We start from the raw sequence: 21787 nt of genomic DNA, 5'->3' as shown, positions 1-21787 counted from the left end.
TGTACCTTTTCTATCTATAAATGTTCATATTTGTACCTTTATGGGTTTAAAACACACTTAAATGTTGTACCTAAGTTCCTAATTGTGTACCTTCCAGTTAAGGGTACAAAACATTTAACTGTACCTTTAAAGGTACACAATAGATTCTTAAAGTACAATAATACACTCTCAGAAATAAACCATATACATATTAGTATTTCAAAGGTACATATAGGTACTACATGTTTACATATCTGTACCTAATGGTCCGTACAATTACCTTCTTTCTGGGCTGTCGGCAAGATGCACTCTGCACTGTAAAAAATGACTTGTTGGTTCAACTTAAAAAAGTAAATTAACTGGTTGCGCTAAAACTTAAAATTTTGAGTTCATTCAACTTAAAAAGTTAGTTGACTCAAAAAAGTTGCGTAAATATTGTTGTGTCAACTATTTTTTAAGTTGAATGAACTTAAAATTTTGTGGTAAACCAAAAATATACATTGGCAAGTATTTTTACAAAGTATTTACTGTAACAACATTCTAAACCAACATTGTGAAGTATACATCATTGTATATTTGGTGGGACACAGTATTTAAGGACTGAAACCAAGATTTTGTGGTGGTAGAATGCACAATATTATAATAGAATTAATGTCAGAATGCAAATGATTTAAAGCTGTATTTTACGATGCACATCTTGACATTTGTCAAGGAAAGAGAAGCTAATTTAACAGTGCATGATATCTGCATAATAATCTTACTGGTGCCCTCCACGGTCTTCTGTATAAGGGACTATGTTCACTCTAATGACAGCCTGACCTTTTAGAGACGGTTTGCTGGTGGACTTTCACTGAGTTATGTCATCTGTCTGCATTATTCTGAAATGTAAGTAGGTTTAATTAACAAGTCTCTCTGTAGCAAAAACACTAATGGTGTCACCTTGTACAAAGCCAACCTGGTCTCACTGTTAATAAGTAGTAATAATACGTAACTTTCAAAATGTTAAAATACACCGTGTTCCAAATTATTATGCACATGGCATTTTTGTTCATTTTTCCAATTCAGTCAGTAAGTTTAGAAATTGTATTTAAATGACAATGTGGATGTTATGCTATTTAAATGAAATTAAATGTTAAAAGATACTTTAATACTTCGAAAAATATGCTGTTCCAAATTATTAAGCAAGGTGTAGTTCTCGTATGGGTATAAAAGAAGATCTTTCTAACAACAAAAAGTGTGCATTATCTTAAAAAAAATTATTTTCTATAACAACTTATATTTGGTGGATATAAACAAAGATTATTGAACTATTATAAGATTTCTGAGTAATTCACAGTACAAAAATATATAAAGACTATTTTAGGAAAATATTAGGAAAAGGCAGCAAGAAAAAGCCACAGTTAAAAAGCAAACATGTATTTAAACCTGCTGGTGTCTCTGGAATCCCAATAACCCCTCAATACAGGATCCTTAAGTGCATAAAGCTGTATTTCTACCCCTCCACCAAATCAAAACTTGCAAAAATTAAACATCTGCTGTGAGCTCAGAATACAAGACTTTTTTCCACACAATTTTATTCACCGACATGCCATAATACACTGAATAATATAGATGAATGCCATTCTGGCTTGTTGGTGAATAGCCACTATGTTCAAACAAGACTGTCACATTAGGGAGAGGTGGCAGAGTAATGATTTTGACTAGAATATTGGGAAGTAAGATGGTAGATCCCTTTTGGATCCCTGAGAGGGTCAAAAGGGCATCTAGAAGATATGAAGAGTACCTAAAAAGATGTTTTTTCACAATGTGAAATTGGGAATCATGTTTTCTGAAATAAATGTACTGCAAAAAGCATTACTGACAATATTTTTTATTCATATGGGCATAAAATAAGAAAGAAATCAAGGTGTGACCACCATCATCCTCTGCCCATTGAAAAGCCTGGGGTGCATCATTATATAAAAGATCTGTAAAGTGAACAGCACTATAATTCAAAACATCAACTTAGGATGTGATATCTTCATGTGAAATAATAAGTCATGTCATAGATATGCTCATATATTATTATTTAACTTGTGTAAATTCATTATTTATTTTACATTGTTTGTGGACAATGGTTGTTTTGTCCATACAGCACATTTTTCAAAGTATTAAAGTATCTAATGACATATGTATTTTATTTAAATAGAATTTCATCCACACTGTCATATAAGTGTTAAGGGTAAAATAAAATTTCTAAACTTACTGACTGTATTGAAAAATAAACAAAAATGGCATGTGCATAATAATTTGGAACACATTGTAGATGCTGAAGCGTAAAATGTAAACGTATTTACAACATTCAACCGTAAGAACTATTACAGCTACAAAACGTAAAACATTTACAAATCTTTTATTCAATAAAGAATTTCTTTAACCATTTTATTAATAATGTTACAACCCTAACCATACCCCAAACGCTTTATATAATTTAAAAAAAATATGTAATGTATGCTTTTTGTATTCTGTAATGAAATGGACAGAAATATGTAGGAACGATTTTAGTTATAATAATATAGTATTTCAAAGATATTTTAATCATGTTCTGTTAGAAATAAAAAGCACAACAGATGGACAAATGTAATCACAATCATTAATTTATTGTGAGATATCAAAAGCAGCACCAAAGTAAAATGACGATCCCCTCTGGAGTATATGAAGTACAGAGAAGTATTAAAGTTATTAATAATTAACAAGAACGTTAATCCAGCTTCTCTCTGTCAAGGCACGCATTACAGATTTCAAAAGTACATCGACTGAAACTTAGCAATGTTGCAAATCTGTGACATAGCACGCAAGAGCCAATGATCGTTTGATTTTACTGCCGTAAAGCAATGTGTTGCAAAACTTATTGAGGCGCAAAATTTGAATGTATAACAAACGCGAGATTTGACTTATGGTCGCTGATGAGAACTGGGATCAAGATCGCTGGATAAAGGGCTGAATTTATGCTGGCAGATACATTTTCCAAGATGTGGATTACAGCGAATAAATAAAATTAACATCTTTTGTGAATTTTTGTTGTGTTTTGGTGTAATTGTTGCATAGGAAAAAAAGCCTTTTGTGTGTCATGGCAAACAAACAAAATTTTACAAAATAGTTGAATGATTACAGAAACATTATTCATTTTAAGATTTTAAAGTGTAGTCTTGTTTAAAATTATGTAATTCTCTGAGTCATGAACATTTTATTAGGTAAATAAGTAAACATATATATGAAACACCAATGCCAGGGTTTCCCGCAGCACTTTTCAGTTCGGGCGGCCCACCTAAGCTGGGATACCCTACCACCTTAACTAGGTAGTCCCAAAAAAAATTCCACCAAACGCCACATGGCCGAAATGAGAGAAAGACATGGTCCGTCACTGTCTGAAGGATAACTAGCCTGTTGATAAAACATTTAATTCATTAATAATCTAGTATGTGTTCATTTTCTGTCATAGTTTCTTCAAAATTGAGTTTTATTTGAGTGTTTTAAATAAAAATATTTTTATCATGATGCAGACGCCCCGCCCCTTTGATTGCCACGCCCCCGGCCCGCCCACCTGCACAAACCTACCACCTTAACTAACCAATTTTCTGCGGGAAACCCTGAATGCCCACAATTTGAATATTTATGAAAAGGAATACTAATACTTATAAATCTGAACATTTTAAAAGCTGTTAATATGTAAATAATTAACGTATAATCCTGTCAAAACGATGATATTATACGTATCAGTGTGTATGAAAACGTAAGTAAATTTATGTGTGGTACAACCACACTTTATGTAAAAATACACTCGTATTCTCATTAGTTCACATTGACACATATGATACATATTTTATGAGTTGGCTTCATGAATTCGTACAAAGTGAATCGTAAAAAAAACATGATTCACTTAGTAAAAAACGATACTGAAATCGCATAACCCCAGCGTCAAAAGACGAAAGCAAATCATACAAAACGTAAAACGTACGAATGTGGTTGTACAAATTAGCCACCTCATAAAATACGTACGAAATGCCATGAGATTGTGCTGTATTGTATTGTTTTGTACCAAATGACACATTGTGGTGAACATAAGGATATCAGGAACAAAACGTATCCGATAAAATCATCATCCAAGTCAAGTGTTCCTATAGCTCAGCGTTAGAGCCTTGCGTTAGCAGCGCAAAAGGTTTTGGGTTCAAACCACGTGCTGAAAATGTACACTTTGTAAGTCGCTTTGGATGAAAGCATCTGGCAAATGCATAAATATAAATCAAAGCAATCATCAAGCAGGACTTTTTTTCATTTTATTGAGAAATTATTGTTTAAAAAGACCCAAGCCATATTCCAACTACAGACATTGTGTGCCGAGTCACATTCAGAACCAGTTTAAATAGTACAGTTATCTCCATCGTATTGACAAAATACAGAACTACTGTAAATGTACTGTAAGCTACAGCAATAATAGCAAGGTTTTTAATTAGGCAGAGTTTTTGAGTTAGGCAGTTAGCATTAGGGCATTTACATTCGACACAAAGGAAGGAGCTGTAGACACACGATGTGACACGTTTACTGTGTCCTTCTGTAACAGACTAATAAAACACCGTACAAAAGAATCAAATTAAAATCATGCACATAAAATTTCCCATACAGCAAATCCGTCATTATTACCGATCAATGAGTGCAACTAAGAGGTACAGTATCCATGCTTGTTTGTTTTCAAAGCCACAAAACTGTATGATTATTGCTCACAGTGAGTTTGAGAAGCCATGGGATTTAAAAACACTGCTGAATTTCATCAAAGGGAATTCCCAGACGGAATATGTTGGCACAGGGTTGCATGAAGAGTTAAATATATGTCTGAACATTGCAAACGACAGACGGTAGGTGCTGGCAGGTTTCTTAAAATCTCAATACAGCTTTAACAACTAGCAGCAACAAAACAGAATAATTGCATAAAATCATAGTGCAATGGGCAAATTGTTCGATCAACGGTTTTGGTCAACTTGTTAACAAAATGCAGTACTTGAAAGGAGTATGATGTCAACCGGGAATATCAAGTCTGGATTATTCACATCATTTATAAAACTTCAGAATCACTTTAATATCTCTAATCATCTTGCGAGTTTGAAGGATTAGTTCATAGAGTAATAAAAGTTTACCGGCAGTAATTTTGTAAATAACTTTTTTTTTGCACAGATCAATAGTTTAGCTTCATACACTGCAAAAAAAAAAAAAACTTTCTTACTTAACGTATTTTTGTCTTGTTTTCAGTACAAATATCAAAAAATTCTTAAATTAATTATTTAATTGAGCAAAATGATCTAGGAAAATAAGTGTAGTTTTTTGACAAAAAAATATACAATGTAAGTGAATTTTTGCTCAAAACAAGCAAAAAAAGGCCAATAATGTAAGAAAATTTTCCATGAATTAAGTGTTTAAAAAAAAGTTCCAAGAAGTTTCAAGATTCACATAAATGTTTTGTCAAAAACTAGACTTATTTTCCTAGGTCATTTTGTTTATCAAGAAAATACATCTTGATTTAAGATTTTTTTAGATATTTGTACTGAAAACAAGACAAAAATACTAGGTAATAAATATTTTTTTTGCAGGGTACACGGCAAAAAATGATTTTCAAGAAAATATTTTCTTTATATTTTTGTCTTGTTTTTAATAAAAATATCAAAAAAGTCTTTAATTAAGATGCTTTTTCTTGAAAAAAAAAGCAAAAAAATCTGCCAATGGGGTAAGCAAATTTTTCAAAAAATTGTGTTAGATTTTAAATTTTTAGATTTCTAGATTTTTTTGCTTACCCCATTGTCAGAATATTTTGCTTGTTTTATTCACAAAATCACTTAAAAGCTGATATTTTTTGTCTTAAAACTAGACTTATTTTCTTGGGTCGTTTTGCTCATCAAGAAAAAACATCTTAATTTAAGAATTTATAGATATTTTTACTGAAAACAAGACAAAAACACTAAGAATTTTTTCTTGAAAATAAATTTTTTGCAGTGTAAAACCGCAATATATTGGCAGGAGCTGCAGATATCTTTTTTGCTTTTCATGCTTTTTTGACTTTTAAAGACATGTAACCTGTGGACTTGTATTTTGTGAAATACCTAGATCCATATATGTCACCTACATAACGATAAAAAATTACAGCAAGTTTTCATTTTTCAGTGAACTAACCCTTTAAATTATTTCAAAAAATATCCCATCTCAATCTCAATCTCAATCTGAAAGAGAGAGGTTAGCCGGTACCCTCTGGATCCTGAAGTTCCAGCTTTTGTAACAGGAGTGAACATGTTACTATGTTAACCTGGTAAAATCAGGATAAATTAAATACTATAAGGACTGTTTAAAGGATGGATGAGGTTTTGTCTATGCAAAGGTGTTCTCTGGATAACTGACTTTAATAGCTCCCCAGTAGCAGGCCCGCACCAGAGCGATAAGACCCAGTAGATATGCAAAGGCCCAGGACACGTAAGTAGCATGATAGCGCCTAGCGAAGTCCTGAGTGCCCACCTGTAAGGAAAAACACCAAATATTGAAATTCCACAAAAAAGTTTAATATTGCAAGCTTATAATAATGGGTAATAAGTTGTCTGGTCAGATTTCGCAGGACATGTCAGGTGTATTTCAATACATGCACATATAGATGGTTTCAGCAGTAACAACATAAACAAACGGCTTTCGTGGAACAAATGTAACTTCCGGTAAACTTTCACAAAGAATCAATAACAAAAGCAAAATAAACAACTAGTGGTTTTACCCTAGTTTAAATCATAGCTAAACTACACTGAGGTATTGTTACTGTGTAAAATGTGTGTACTATATAATATGTACAATCTTAACTACAGATCGGCTGCCAAACCTCCATCAAATAGCAGTGATCCATGATCGCTGTCTTCCCTCATCTTTAGGAAACCAAAACATTTTTTATTTAAGACGAGGTATTTGTGACCAGTCACGGAAAGTAGGGACACAAGTCGGATCTGGGCATTTTGAGTTATTCACAGATTCTGAAAGTGCAGTATCTAAGCTTTCCAACGATGTCTAACACATGGAAATCTGATAAGATTTGGAGAAGTTGTGGCCATTTGAATATAGGAACTCAGAAATACTCAAACCGAGAAAATCGAGACAAAAGAGACTCTTCTTTTCAGCTGGGGGAGACAATAGGGCTCATTTACATCTCATTTAGCTAAGCCATACCCCCGTAAAACCCTTTTTGAGATGTTCTAGCATCATATGTAGTATTTTATGACCAAATGACAACACGCAAAAATAAACATGACTCTTTTTACCTTTGTGGGGATCACAAGTCGAATCCAGTCTGTTTCAGATTATCCAATGACCATTTTTGTCCACAAATGCGTATAATCCGTGAAATATAGATTGTTTACATCAGATTTCGCATGAATGTCTGGTAATACAATATAATATACAATCTGAAGACTATTTAAATCGTAACATGTAAGGGTATATGAGCTTACACTCCGTTAAACACATGAACCCGCCTTCAAAGTTTGTATTTAAAATAGGGAAGTAGTATAATAGATCATCCAAGCAACGCCGTCGAAAACGTGACATCCTTTAGAGAGGTTACCAATGGCTCGCTCGTTCCTCCATCAGCCAATGACTTCATGGAAAATATTGATAGACAAAACATGTAGCCAATTATATAAAGAATACAACTATATCTGTGTAACTTCTGTGTGTTTGGACTCATGCTGCGCTGCAAGAACTGACATAGAGTACTAGCTCATAGAGTACAGCGGTACTTTGACGTCATCCCACTGCGGCGCCGCATAAAGTCAGTGACGCGGCTGACGTACGATGCGGCTGACTGTTATTTGTTCCGCCCCAGCTTCTTTTATTTTTCATTTGTTTTGTGCGCCCGAGCTTTACAGTCTGGGGAGACGCACGCTATAAGTTTGAAAATAAAAATAAAACTAAGCAAACATGTCTGAGGAACAGGGCAGCCGTATCACTACAGTCACGTGACCTCACGCTCGAGCCGGAAGAGAAGACAATGCAGAATAAAGTCGTAATTCTTGCTATTTTTGGACCAAACTGTATTTTCGATGCATCAACACAATCTTACTGACCCACTGATGTCACATGGACTACTTTGATGATGTTTTTATTAACTTTCTGGACATGGAAACCATACATAGATTTTCAATGAAGGGGATAGAAAGCTCTCCGACTAAATCTAACGATAAAACATCTTAAACTGTGTTCCGAAGATGAACGGAGGTCCTCCGAGTTTAGAACGACATAAGGGTGAGTCATTAATTACATTATTTTCATTTTTGGGCGAACTATCCTTATTTAGTAGTCACGCTGTTCCCTTTGGGAGCGGAGGCGAAAACACAAGCTTATACAGTATGTAAATATACACACAGACAATGACGCCCCCCACTGCACGCTAGAATCTCCGGAAAAACAAGCCTATTTTAACCGCAAAATGTACGCTTTTAAATATACAAAAACTGCTATCTCAAACATGGAGAGGCTTCTTCGTGATCTCAACTAACAGATTCTGCAATAAAACGAAAATCACAAATTTTGAAAAAAAAACTTTGTTTCTCATTTTCTCGAAACTTGTGCTGCCGACTTGTGTCCCTGGTTTCCGTGACGGGTCACATTTCTTCCAGAGTTCAGTTTAGCCAGTAGTCACCATTAAACAAACAGACCCGAAGTTAAGTTCCATTCGGATGTGTAACCATGACAACGCACGTGTCCGATGATACGTCTATAAATATCTAAAGTAACCTGTAATTTTGCAAATGTTACAGACTGCAGCTTTAAAGGGATAGTTCGGCCAAAAATGATATTAAACCCATGATTTACTCACCTCAAAGCCGTCCGAGATGCATATGTCCATCGTTTTTCAGACAATGACATTTTCAGTTATTTTAGAAAATGTTTTAAATCTTTTAGTTAATCAAATGGGAAGTTATGGAGTCCACGACCTTCAAGTCCAAAAAATGTGCATTCATCCTTCACAAAATAAATCCAAACGGCTCCACGATGATAAACAAAGGTCTTCTGAGGGTAATCCGCGCGGTGTTGTTGTAGAAATATCCATATTTAAACTTTATAAACGAAAATAACTCGCATCCGGCAGGGTACAGAGGTTACGCTGCTGTTGCTCTGTGTCCCCGCCCTCCGAATTTGTCATACGTCACTAAGAAAAGTGCGTACACTACGCTAATACTCTCTCCTGAATACAGAGGAGTCTAAGAGGCTGTTTACACTTGGCATTAACATGCGTTTTCGTCGATCGGATCACAAGTGGACGACGTTAATGCCAGGTGTAAACGGTGTTCAAAACGTTTTGAACGCGTCCACTTTCGAACACTTTCAACCACATTCAGAGGTAGTCGAAACCACTTTCGATCGGATCGCATTGAAGTTGCAGAACGCATATGTGGTTGAATGTGTTCGAACAGCCACACGCGACCGCCTTCTCTCAGCCCATTTATCTAATCTGACGTATTAAACACTAATTTTACGTCTTTTTTTGACTTCTGCCGTGAACATACGGTGAACAGCGCTATTTTTAGCCTTTCATTGATAAAACTACTGCGGGTGTTCTCCGTAGTTTCGTTTTGAAAGCCTGAAAGTCGCGCGATCCTATTTCATCAATTGCGCTGAAAATTCAGAGAAAGCTCCAACATATAAACGTACAAAACACTGTGCAGCATGTATACTTGCTAAACAAGCAGTGGACTCCGACATAATATAAGTTTGCGTCCATATAAACTCATAATTACTCCCGCTCGCGTTTGAATGGCAGCAGAGAGACTCTCCCACCGTCTCACAGACCACCCCCTCACAGTATTCAGGACAGATGCGGTCGAAAGTGGACAAAAGAGACGGATTTAAATACCAGGTGTAAACGTAATGTGTCTCTCTCGTCCACTTGTGATCCGATCGATGAAAACACATCTTTATACCAAGTGTAAACAGCCCCTAAGATGGCGGCGCTACCGGAAGGTAGTTATTTTCGTTTATAAAGTTTTAAAAGTGGATATTTCCACAATAAAACTGCGCGGATTACCCTCAGAAGGCCTTTGTTTATCATCCTGGAGCCGTTTGGATTTAATTTGTGAAGGATGGACGCACCTTTTTTTGACTTGAAGGTCGTGGACCCTGTAACTTCACATTTAATTAATTGAAAGATCTAAAACATTTTCTAAAATAACTGAAAATGTGTTTGTCTGAAAAACGATGGACATATGCAACTCGGACAGCTTGGGGGTGAGTAAATCATGGGTTTAATATCATTTTTGGCCGAACTATCCCTTTAAAGGGATACTCCAGCCCTATCAATATGACCCCATGATTTACTCACCCTCAAGCAATCTGAGATACATACATCCATCATCTTTCAGACGAACACATTTGGAGTTATTTTAGGATTTGTCCTTCCTCTTCCAAGCTTATAATCAGAGAAAATAGGGATCAGGGAACAACTTCTGACTTTGAAGCCCAAAAAGTGCATTCATCCTTCACAGAAGTAATCCACACGGCCCCAATGTCTTATGCGGGTAATCGATGCAATTTGTATGAAAAATATCCAGATTTCAAACTTTATAAACGATAATAGCTAGCTTCCAGTGACAGCGCCATCTTGGACTCGTGTGATTCACGAGACAGTTTTAGCTTTGTGAGCATTGGTTCCCATAGGCACATTGCGGAGGGATCTTGTGTATCGCTTTAGTCCAAGGTGCCGTCATTACAAGAAGCTAGTTATAACAGTTTATAAAGTATAAAATATGGAGATCTTTCTTACAAAATTGCATTGTTTACCTGTGCAAGACTTTTATTAACCCACTGGAGCCTTGTGGATTACTTCTGTAAAGGATGAATGCAATTTTTTGGGCCATGATCCATGTTTTGTATTGTTATAATGTTGGAAGAGCAAGGACATTTACTCAAATAACTCCAAATGTGTTCATCTGAAAGAAGATCGACATATGTATCTCAGATTGCTTGAGGGTAAGTAAATCAAGGGGTTATTTTGATATTTGACTGGAGTATCACTTTAAGTATGACATAACACAGTTGGTTTGGGTATCGTTTGAGTTTTATAAAGTCTTACTCCCAGTTTCGATTCCAATGAGAAAAAGTCAATATTAAGAAACAAACACACAGGGTAATTTCACCTACTCGACATTGCTGACTGTTATCCAAGAAAATAATGTTTGCGTGAGTCATTTTAATTCATCTTCCTTCGTAATAACTATCTGATGCATGCAGCAGGGTTACACAAATGTTTGAGCGAAATAAGCGGCAGACCGACTAAGCAATATGAAGGCATGGTAAGAGGGCTGTCAAAACAATAGACCAATTTCGTGTTTGCAAACAGAGATGACGTTTTTTGTGGGCGGAGCCAAACTGGTTGCAGAAAGTGACTGCTCCGCAGTAGGGTTGTGAAGTGTTTTAGCATTAAACCGTGATTTTTATGGATCCGGTGTTCTGTCGAAGTCTGATTCCTTTATGTTTCCCTTTAGTGCAATGTTTCTTATAGCATTTTAATCACATTACGTTTATTTTTTTAGATAGATAAAAAGTTTAAATGGCTTGGCTACTGATATGCATGTATAATGTATATGTATTGTTCTTTTTTCCTAAATCAAATATTTTTACAGTCTGAATCGCTAAAGTACATATAAAAGCAATATATCATGTATTATATATTCAGCCCAGTCTCACGAAATTTCGTTATATAGTCACGTATTTTTTTGATTCTTTTTTCGTGCTATTATCACGAAATTTCGTGTTTTTTCGTGATCGTATAACGAATTCCTGTTTTTGTGTGATTATCACGTATTGGTTACTCAACTGTTTTGTCCTATTTTCTTACCATTGTCGCTTCGGTTTAGGGTTAGATTTACATAAAATGACATCCCTAACCAAACCCAACTCTAACCCCAACGCCAGGCGACATATAAAAAAATAAATCAGAAAAAATAGTATAAACCAATATATAAAGTGACTTTCTAATGCAAGCACCAAATCTAACCCTAAACCGAAGCGACAATGGTTTAAAAATAGGAAAAAGCAGTTGAGTAACCAATACGTGATAATCACACGAAAACAGGAATTCGTTATACGATCACGAAAAAACACGAAATTTCGTGATAATAGCACGAAAAAAGAATCAAAAAAATACGTGACTATATCACGAAACTTTGTGAGACTGGGTAGCATATATTATAGCGTTTATTAAATATTTCATAATTTTCCTGTTTTCTATTATTTCTTCCTTAATAAATTATAATTGTAACATGATAAAAACGCTATAGGAAACACATGGAGGGAACAGACTTCGACAGAACACCGGACATCTTCTCTACTTATTTTCTATTCTAATTATTAAAAGATTTCCAGATGATTTCCTTGCTCCATTCTGTCCGTTTAAGGGCTTATTGTAATCATAAACACCTACGTTTATCTTCAAATGATGTCTTTGACGATGGTATTCTATAAAAATGAAAGCCATCTTTTTTGGCATTCTTATTCTGACACTTAACAGCACAACCGGACATTTTCCAGTGAGTTATCTTGCTCTTTTCACTCGTGTCTAATTCATTTCCACTGTTTTTCTGCAACCGCATTGCGCGCGCAGCTTGCAGTGACGTAACTGTGACGTCTACTCTAAATTGGTCTATAGCATCCTAATGACGAAAACATACTCGGGTTGGATCGATAAAAAAGCAGTTTAAGTACAAGTTTGTGTGAAAGTGGGGACTCAATGCAACCGTGCCAAATGTGAGTCGCCCTTTTTTGCAGCTTTGATTTAGTGACCTAAAACAGTGCAGAATAAATATTGTGATTGTTTTTTAGAATGATTTTAAAGTTAAATTCTTATACATTATTTCAGACTTCACCATATACATCACTCAGATTCTTTAAATGCTTATTAGATGATTTAGATTAGCAATACTCACTGTTAAACCTATACCGATGAAAATGCAGATCATTCCTACTGTAATGTAGGCACAGCAGCGCCTTCTGGGTAGGGCACTTCCTACAGAAGATCTGAGGGAAAGATAACATACACACAATGTTTTAGTAACTCTGACCCACTGCCTCTTTAAATAGACCTAAATCATGTTTTATTGCCAGGTTTACTGCTCCGCTAGGCTGCATCGGCCTTTCATTAAACAGGCATAACAGTCTTGTTTCAGGTTAAGTTTTAAAGCAATTAAAATCATTTTTACGAGCCAGGTCAGGCTAAAAGAGTCGCTCAAAATAACAAAATGCCTGTACTGTGCAAATCAGACTGAAGTGAATTTACCAAGAAACCCTGTTAACAAGAAAAACAGCTCTGGGCTGAATGGCTTATGTAGTCAAAATAAGATATAACTGGGTCACACAAGCAGTGTTGGGTAAGTTACTCAAAAAAGTAACAATTTGCTAGTTACTAATTAAATCTTCAATCATGTAATTTGATTACTGTACAAATAACTCTCTCCAAAAAATATTTAAAGGGTGAAATATCATGAATTTTTTCATGTTTAAGTGTTGAAATTGGGTCTCTAGTGCTTCTATAAATCTATATAATGTGAAAAAGATCAACCTAGTAACTAAGTTTTGGTAAAGCATTCTCTGCAAGCATGTGAAAAAAGAAGTCATTTAAATTTGGCTCCCCTTGTGATGTCAGAAGGGAATAATTCCGCCCCTTAATCTGCACTATCCAACCACTGCACTGCCATTTAGTGCAGAGATCAGCTCATTTGCAATTTAGAGGACACACCCAAAATGGCACATTTTTGCTGACACCTACAAAGTCGCAATTTTAACATGCTTTAATAAATTATCTATATGATATTTTAAGCTAAAACTTCACAAACGTTGGGGACGCCAACGTTTTATTTCACATCTTAAAAAACTTGTGAAATGTCCCCTTATTATTTTCTAAATCATATTTAGTAAATGATACAAAGATAAGCTTGCAACGGTTGGAAATAAATCATATAAAAGTCCATAAATTATTTTGGCCGCACTTTTTAAGGTTCAATTCTCACTATTAACTACTTTTGCCAGAATACACTCATAATTATTGCTTATTACTAGAGCAGTACTGTTAGATTTTAGCTCTGCTTTCGATTTGATCGATCATAATCTTCTATTGAGAAAATTGCACTGTTATGGTTTCAGCTCTGCAGCAACAATTTGGTTACAAAGTTATTTATGAAATAGGAGGCAAACAGTTTTTTTTAATGGAAGTTTTTCAAATGAAAGAGCAGTTTACTGTGGAGTACCACAGGGTAGTTGTTTAGGACCACTCCTGTTTTCTATATATACAAATGATTTGCCATTACATTTAAAGGACAAGTTCGGTATTTTACACTTAAAGCTGAGTTTTCAGATTGTTTATGATGAAATAAAACGGTTTTGACTGAAATTTCGTCATATAATACTGGCCCGAGAATTTTCGGGTGTTTCTTGTATCACCTCCCACCTCTATAATGGCTTTATAGGTGCACAGGAACAATCCTTCCTAAAATGCATTAAACTTTCGTTTACAAAGACGTGAAACTCACCGAGTGGTCAGGGGTGTTCACTGATATGCTCACACAAAAATCGCTGCAAAAGACGCATTCCAACAGGTTTCATCTTAGTTTTGTCCAACTCTATTGACTTGTATTAGATGTGCTGTGAGGTACGGTATTACTCCGCGCCGGGAACTTTGTTTCTATTCTTGCAATTGGCAAAGGCGGATAATCGCCACCACCTGGGCTGGAGTGTCTATTATTCAAGCTCTCAGCGGAAGAATGTACGGGTGTGAGGCGTTTGGAAAAATAGGTCCACAAGTTAACAACGAATGCTAAAACACCTGTTGGAAAGCGTCGTTTGCAGCGATTTTTGTGTGAGCATATCAGTGAACACCCCTGACCACTCGGTGAGTTTCACGCCTTTGTAAACGAAAGTTTAATGCATTTTAGGAAGGATTGTTCCTGTGCACCATTAAACCCATTGTAGAGGTGGGAGGTGAAACACAAACACCCGAAATATGTCGAAATTTCAGTCAAAACCGTTCTATTTCATCATAAACAATCTGAAAACAGGGCTTTAAGTCTAAAATACCCAACTTGTCCTTTAAAGAAAGGAAAGATAGCTATGTATGCTGATGATTCAACGATCTACTCATCTCAAGAAACAATTGAAGATCTTGAAATTGTGTTATTGGATGAACTAAAATCTGTGGTAGAGTGGGTTACAAATAATAAGTAAGTATTAAATGTTGGCAAGACAAAAAAGGTATTGTTTTTGGTACCAGACATATGTTGTTGCGTGAACCGAAATTGAATCTAGTAGTTAAAGTGTGTTGAGCAGGTACTACAGACAAGGCTTCTGGGTATTGAACTTGACAACTATTTAACATGGTCTAAGCATATCAGTATAGTTGTGCGTAGGATGTGCAATGGTCTTTCTGTGGTGAGAAAATGTTCTCACATGCTTTGGTTTATGTTATAAAATCACTTGTTCTGTCACAGTTGGACTACGGCTCAGAGGTTTGGTCATGTGCTGCGGTGACACATCTAAAAGATTTACAAATGGTCCATAATAGAGCAGCGCGATGTGTACTTCAGTGTCCATTCAGAACTAATGTAAATTGGATGTATAATACACTTTCTTGGTTAAAGGTAAAAGAAAGATTTACGGTTTCCTTGTTAAATTGAACAAGAAATATAATTTTATCTAAATTACCAAAAGTACTTTATCGTAGGCTATGTTTTAATTCTGATGAACATCATTATGCCACTAGATATGCTACAGAAGGGAGGTTTAAAGTACCTAAAGTAAAAACAAATTATGGAAAGAGGACCATGTTCTATAGAGCCATGTTTGGTTGGAATATTTTGCCCAGAGACATTGTTAATGCACAGAGTAAACATCAGTTTAAAGTGAGATTAAAAAGGTATTTGTTCATAAATTAAAGTGTATTGCAAATGGTAAACTTTTTAAATTATTTGCTGTGTTATGACCAAATTGTATCATTGTGATAGAAGATTATTAAAGCAATAAGCCCCAAGAAACAGTGGGTTACCCGTGCATTTTATAACAGCTAAGGGGCGTTGTTAGGCAAGACACGAAGCGGAGTGCCTAAAACCCCCTTAGCTGTTATAAAATGCACTGTAACCCCACTGTTTCGCGGGACTTATTGCTTTTATAAAACGGTTACTTCATATACATACCAGGATTTTATAAAATAAAACACAAATAAGTTGTAATTATATTAGTACAAATATTACTCTTCCGCCAAACAAAGTAGTTCCTCAGAATCAAGAGTGGCTGCAACAGAGTGCAGTTCCCAACCAACAGAGATGCAGCAAAGACACAATGAAAATATGATTTAAGACTGTGGTGTTTATTTTATAAATCAACATTCATCTAATTTAATTTATACATTAACATTTATATCGTGCAACTGTTGAAGTGATGATCAAATATGCATGGAAGCATGCTTTTTCCCTGTCAGCGTTTTTTTTAAAGTTCCCACCCAGTTTTAGTTTAATGCCTTACAGAAAAATTATCTTCTTTAAATAAACAAAAAATATCAAGTGAAAGAACAGACCATCCGCTTTCAAACAACAACAACAACAAAAAAACTTTTCATCCTACCTTATCATCTCTTGTTATCAGTTATCACCTCTCACATTTTCAGCTAAAAGCGGAGAAAATTCCATTTTTGTGAAGAACTTTTGTAAGAGATTATGCTGCGTTCCAGGCAGGTTTTTAAACCCGTGAGTTACGACTTCAAAACCACGACTCACGACCCTATGCGTTCCAGGCAGCCTGTAACTCGTGTTTTTACAACCTTCTACCGGTGAAAGTGCACTGGAACAGCAGTCAAACCCGTGACTTCCCACCCGTGAACTCGTACTAGATCGATGTACTCCCAGTTCAGAGTCGTGAGTCGTGGTTTTGAAGTCGTGAGTTACGGGTTACAGGTTGCCTGGAACGCAGCATTAGATTCAGAGCCATCAAAACTTACACGTCACGTTAAATCCACCACAACGCTGTTGTGTCGACTGTCGAGTGAATGCGTCAGTGTTTAAGTTGGGTAAGATTGCCATCTAGTGGATAATAGCGGAAATATCAATTTAAGACAAAAACAACTCTTAACACTATCTGTATATCGCCATAATTGTGCAAATGTAGAAAAATAAAAATATGATTAAAGACACTGGTGTTTATTTTCATAAATCAGTACGCAGCAACAGTGGCGCAGTGATACTTATGTAATACGCTCTGAACCGTGGGTTTACCGCTGTATTTTATCACGGCTTAGAACGCGTTTCAACCAATCAGAATGGAGAACCAGAACGAGCCGTTTTATAATTCATATTTTAGAATTATACTTAAACTAGGTCTGGTGTATATGAGTGTGTGTATGGATTTGTATGTAGGTATGTGTAAGTAGGGGTGTGGTGTTTTAATTGCATTAGTGTTTTTGTTTTTTTGTTTTTTTATAAAATGTAATGCATTGAATATTGGTGTAAAAGTCTTGTAGACGGTATGTAGGATTGTATTGACTCCAGGAAGAGTAGTTGCTTGTGTGCAGCTAATGGAGCTCAAAATAAATAAATAAATATTAATACTTTGAAAGTAGTTGTTAAGTTTAAGTATTGGTAGGAATTGGGAAGGATTAAGGATGTAAAATATGGTTTTGCAGAATCAGGCATTAATGTGTCATTTTAAGTATGAATAAACAGCCAATATCTCAACCAATCAGTTAATAGTGAGAATTGTACACTAGAGTTAATATTCTTATTAACTCACCACAGTACTAAAAGTGAGAAAGATAAATAACAACATGCATTTTACCTTAGACTTTCAATCCACTACTGTATTATATATAATTGTACTACAATCTACAGTCCATACACATAAGTTCAAGTATTAGCAGTATTTAGTTCAATTACATCAGAAGTAACTATAATTAAATTACTATAAAAGTAATCCCTTCCTTTACTTTTTTAAGGAAAAAGTAGTTAAATTACAGTAACTAATAACTTAGTAACTACTTACACCCAACACTGGTCACAAGGTCCAATCCATTCCCAGTTTGAGTCTCTTTAAGACTTATAATGACCCCTCACATGCCTCCCATGTGATGGGATTTTCAAACATTCCTCTGGAATCACAATAAATCAGTTGCATAATCTCCTTCACAGCCCTTTTAAACTCTCTGTATTCCAGTGAAAGTTTGCGATTTACTGTATTTAGGAGAGCAGCATTCATCTCTTGCTCCTCCGTCATATCTCACCCTCACAGTGAGGTTATTGCAGTAATGCGCAGTGCATATGTTACACATGTCAGTGTGATTTGGTCTGTCACTCTCTCTCCTCGACCGTCAGGCATCGCTTTACAAGACGTTTGTTTATTTATACTTGTACAAATTGCCCATTACAAATTAAACCTGATCCCAGGCTAGCAATGCGCGTCACACATTTAGATTTACGATCGGCATGACATCAGTGCCATACGACCACACAGGCTCAAGTCATCAGAGACTTTATGTTAGAGCTGAGAATTGCACAACGAATAAAGTTTTAAGCTTTTTTACGTACAGAGATATAAGCATTACTGTAGCACAACTCCAAAGTGATAGCAATGCCAAAGTTACAGGTTTGATTCCCAGGAAATCCACATGCTCATAAAATGTATTCACGGAAACACTTTGAATAAAAAGCCTCTGCAGGATGCATAAATATAAATATATGAGAAATGATGACAACTCACATTTTTTTGCAGTGTGGGCACTTGGCCAATGTATTAAATCGGAGCTCCATCCACTGTGGACAGAAAACAGAGGAAGTTAAAAAGAAAGTTATGAAAGAAATTAAACGAAGCAACACAATTCATTTGTCTAATCTTCAAGTTGATTTTAGTTGTCAGTGCATTATATTTAAATATTAGTTTAATTGGCATTTAAAATTATCACAGACTATAAAGAAAAATATTTTGGAGATGATTTCAGCCAACACATTTGTGTAAATGGCAGGAAAATTAGTGGGTTTAATGCAAGGAGCTGCTGCATCTTATATCTGAAGGACACAAAGGATTGTGTTCATCTAAACTTTAAAATGTTTCAAAACTAGATTTGTTTTCCCTAAATGAAATGGCAGTGCTTCCGAGGCAAAACCACAGCATTGTTTGAAAGAAAATATTACCTTGAAATGCAAATTTTTATATATATATATATATATATATATATATAAATAAGGGCTGGGCATAGATTAATCTAGATTAATCTCATACAAAATAAAAGTAATTTTTTGCATAACATGAGTTTGTGCTGTGTGTAATAATTATGTATATATAAATACACACGCATTCATGTATTTATTTAAGAAACATTTACATGTGTATATACATTTATTTATGTTTTTATAAATTCTATATTGCATATAAATAAAAAAACTATATAAATAAAACATTTCTTAAATGTATATATATATATATATATGTATGTGTGTGTGTTTAAATATACATAATATTTACACACAGCACAAACTCATATATTATGCAAATAATTTCTTTTATTTTGTATGAAATTAATCTAGATTAATCTATGCCCAGCCCTAATATATATATATATGTATATGTATATATATAAGAAATAAAAACTCATGCTACACAAACTGCAATATTTTAATACTACTTTGGATCAAACCCCTGACCACACTGCATAAAATGATTTTCAAGAAAAACATTTCTTAGTATTTTTGTCTTGTTTTCAGTAAAACATCAAAAAAATCTTAAATTAAGATGCTTTTTCTTGATGAGCAAAACGACCCAAAAAATAAATCTAGTTTTTAGACCAAAAATATCACATTTAAGTGATTTTGTGCATAAAACAAGCAAAAAAAAAAAAAAAAAAAACACTCAATTCAAGAGAAATTCAAGAAAAATTTGCTTACCCCATTGGCAGTTTTTTTGCTTGTTTTATGCACAAAATTACTTAAATTTGATATTTTTGGTCTAAAAACTAGACTTATTTTCTTGGGTAGTTTTGCTCATCAAGAAAAAGCATCTTAATTTAAGAATGTTTAGATATTTTTACTGAAAACAAGACAAAAATACTAAGAATTTTTTTTCTTGAAAATCATTATTTGCAGTGCAGAATGTTTCAGAAATGTCAACACTGCAAAAAATAACTTTCTTAGTATTTTTGTCCTGTTTTCAGTAGAAAAGTCTAAAAATTCTTAAATCAAGATGTCTTTTCTTGATGAGCAAATGACATAAGAAAATAAGTCTAGTTTTTAGACAAAACATATCAAATTTAAGCAAATTTATGATTAAAACAAGCAACAAATCTGAAATGGAATAAGACATTTTTTCTTGAATTTACTTAATATAAGAAAAATTCTGCAAAAAATGTCTTATTCCACTGGCAGATTTTTTTGCTTGTTTTAAGCACAAATTTGCTTAAATTTGATATGTTTTGTCAAAAAATCAGACTTATTTTAAGATATTTCTACTAAAAACAAGACAAAAATACTAATTAAGAAAGTCATTTTTTTGCAGTGAATACCGGGTTGCCTTGCAAGCGCCGTCATTATTTCTAACTCGTTTGTCATTGTGTTTAGTCCACCCAATGAAAGGACACTAGTAGTGACATTAGGACCTTGACGACAGCAGAGACGCCACCATTAGCCAGACCTGAGGCAGGCTGAATCGAGTCATCATCACTGCCCTACAAAAAGGTGCATCACAGGACACTAAGAATGTACAAGCTGTTGTGTCACTTCATGCATTCACAGTTTCTGAGTTCATAAACTTGTTTAAAGAAATAGTTCACTACAAAATAAAAATTATGCCATGTTTAACTCACCTTCTAGCCATCCTAGGTGTGACTTTCTTGTTTCAGCTAAAAAACAGTCAGAGTTATATTAAACAACAATGATGGCCTGTGACTTCTATCTCGAGGGCGCAAGATGCGAAGCTCATCACAACATGTATTTAGCCCATCATGTGTTTGGCTCGTCATGTCAAAATATGTGTTCAGCGCGTCATGTGAACGCGCCTGCTGCGGACGCTTCAAAGGGATTTTATTATAAAAGAGACACCAGATACTCATTTAATCTCACGTGTAATCAGAGTTTAGTGTTAAGTTAGTGTATTGCGAGTATCATAAACCCTTTTGATGCGTGTGCAGCAGGCACTTATTTTGACATGATGCATGACGCATATTTTGAATTTGTGCCCCTCGGATGAAAAGTCAACAGCCCCCACTGATCACGTTCCAACTTTTCAGAATGCCGCGTTGGAAAGAAGGAGGAAAGCTGATTAACCAGACCCCACACTCACTCTCCCTCAACGATCTGCATCACCTGACTATTAATTTCAGCCACCTGTCCCGAATCATTTTGTGTTACTTTGACTGTCAAGAAGGGTTTTGCTGCATCCGAAACCGCCTACTTCCATAGTAGGCGAAAAGCAGTAGGCAAGGCGTAGTATTCCAAAAACATTATGCGAAAAGTACCTGGTTGACCTTAAGCGTGCATACGATGGACACTTCACTATCCCATGATGCCTCAGGAGCGGAGTTATGCAACGAAGAAGAAAGGCGAAAGCAGCGATGCGTCCGTTTTCGCGTTGGTATGACAAGACGTGATGGCGACGTTTGTCACATGATGTATCAACATGGCGGATGTAGTATGTCCGAATCGAATTCATACTACTAGGATTGATACTATACAGTACCTACTGTTTTAACCCGCAGTAAGTAAGTACTTCATTTCATTCATTCAGTACCTACTGA

The 21787-nt window shown here is 35.1% G+C and overlaps 1 protein-coding gene across 2 annotated transcripts in view; it reads right to left on the bottom strand.

The window, feature by feature from the left end:
* Window positions 1-3033: 3033 nt before the first annotated feature.
* The window catches only part of pip4p2 (phosphatidylinositol-4,5-bisphosphate 4-phosphatase 2), a 32723-nt gene continuing 13969 nt past the window's right edge, over window positions 3034-21787 (bottom strand). The window contains exons 6-9 of one of the 2 annotated variants that reach the window (XM_065290973.2): window positions 20651-20719; window positions 18763-18815; window positions 12957-13047; window positions 3034-6513 (exon numbers count right to left, since the gene is read on the bottom strand). In XM_065290973.2, the coding sequence (XP_065147045.1) occupies window positions 6370-6513; window positions 12957-13047; window positions 18763-18815; window positions 20651-20719 (357 nt within the window). In that variant the 3' untranslated portion in view covers window positions 3034-6369. The remainder of the gene's footprint in view (window positions 6514-12956; window positions 13048-18762; window positions 18816-20650; window positions 20720-21787) is intronic. The other variant, XM_065290974.2, reaches the window with a different exon arrangement.

This window comes from Paramisgurnus dabryanus, chromosome 19 (assembly GCF_030506205.2).
Source record: "Paramisgurnus dabryanus chromosome 19, PD_genome_1.1, whole genome shotgun sequence".
In the NCBI taxonomy this organism is placed as follows: Eukaryota; Metazoa; Chordata; class Actinopteri; order Cypriniformes; family Cobitidae; genus Paramisgurnus; species Paramisgurnus dabryanus.
Note: the sequence above shows the minus strand (reverse complement) of the source record. Positions and strands in the feature narration are given on the sequence as shown.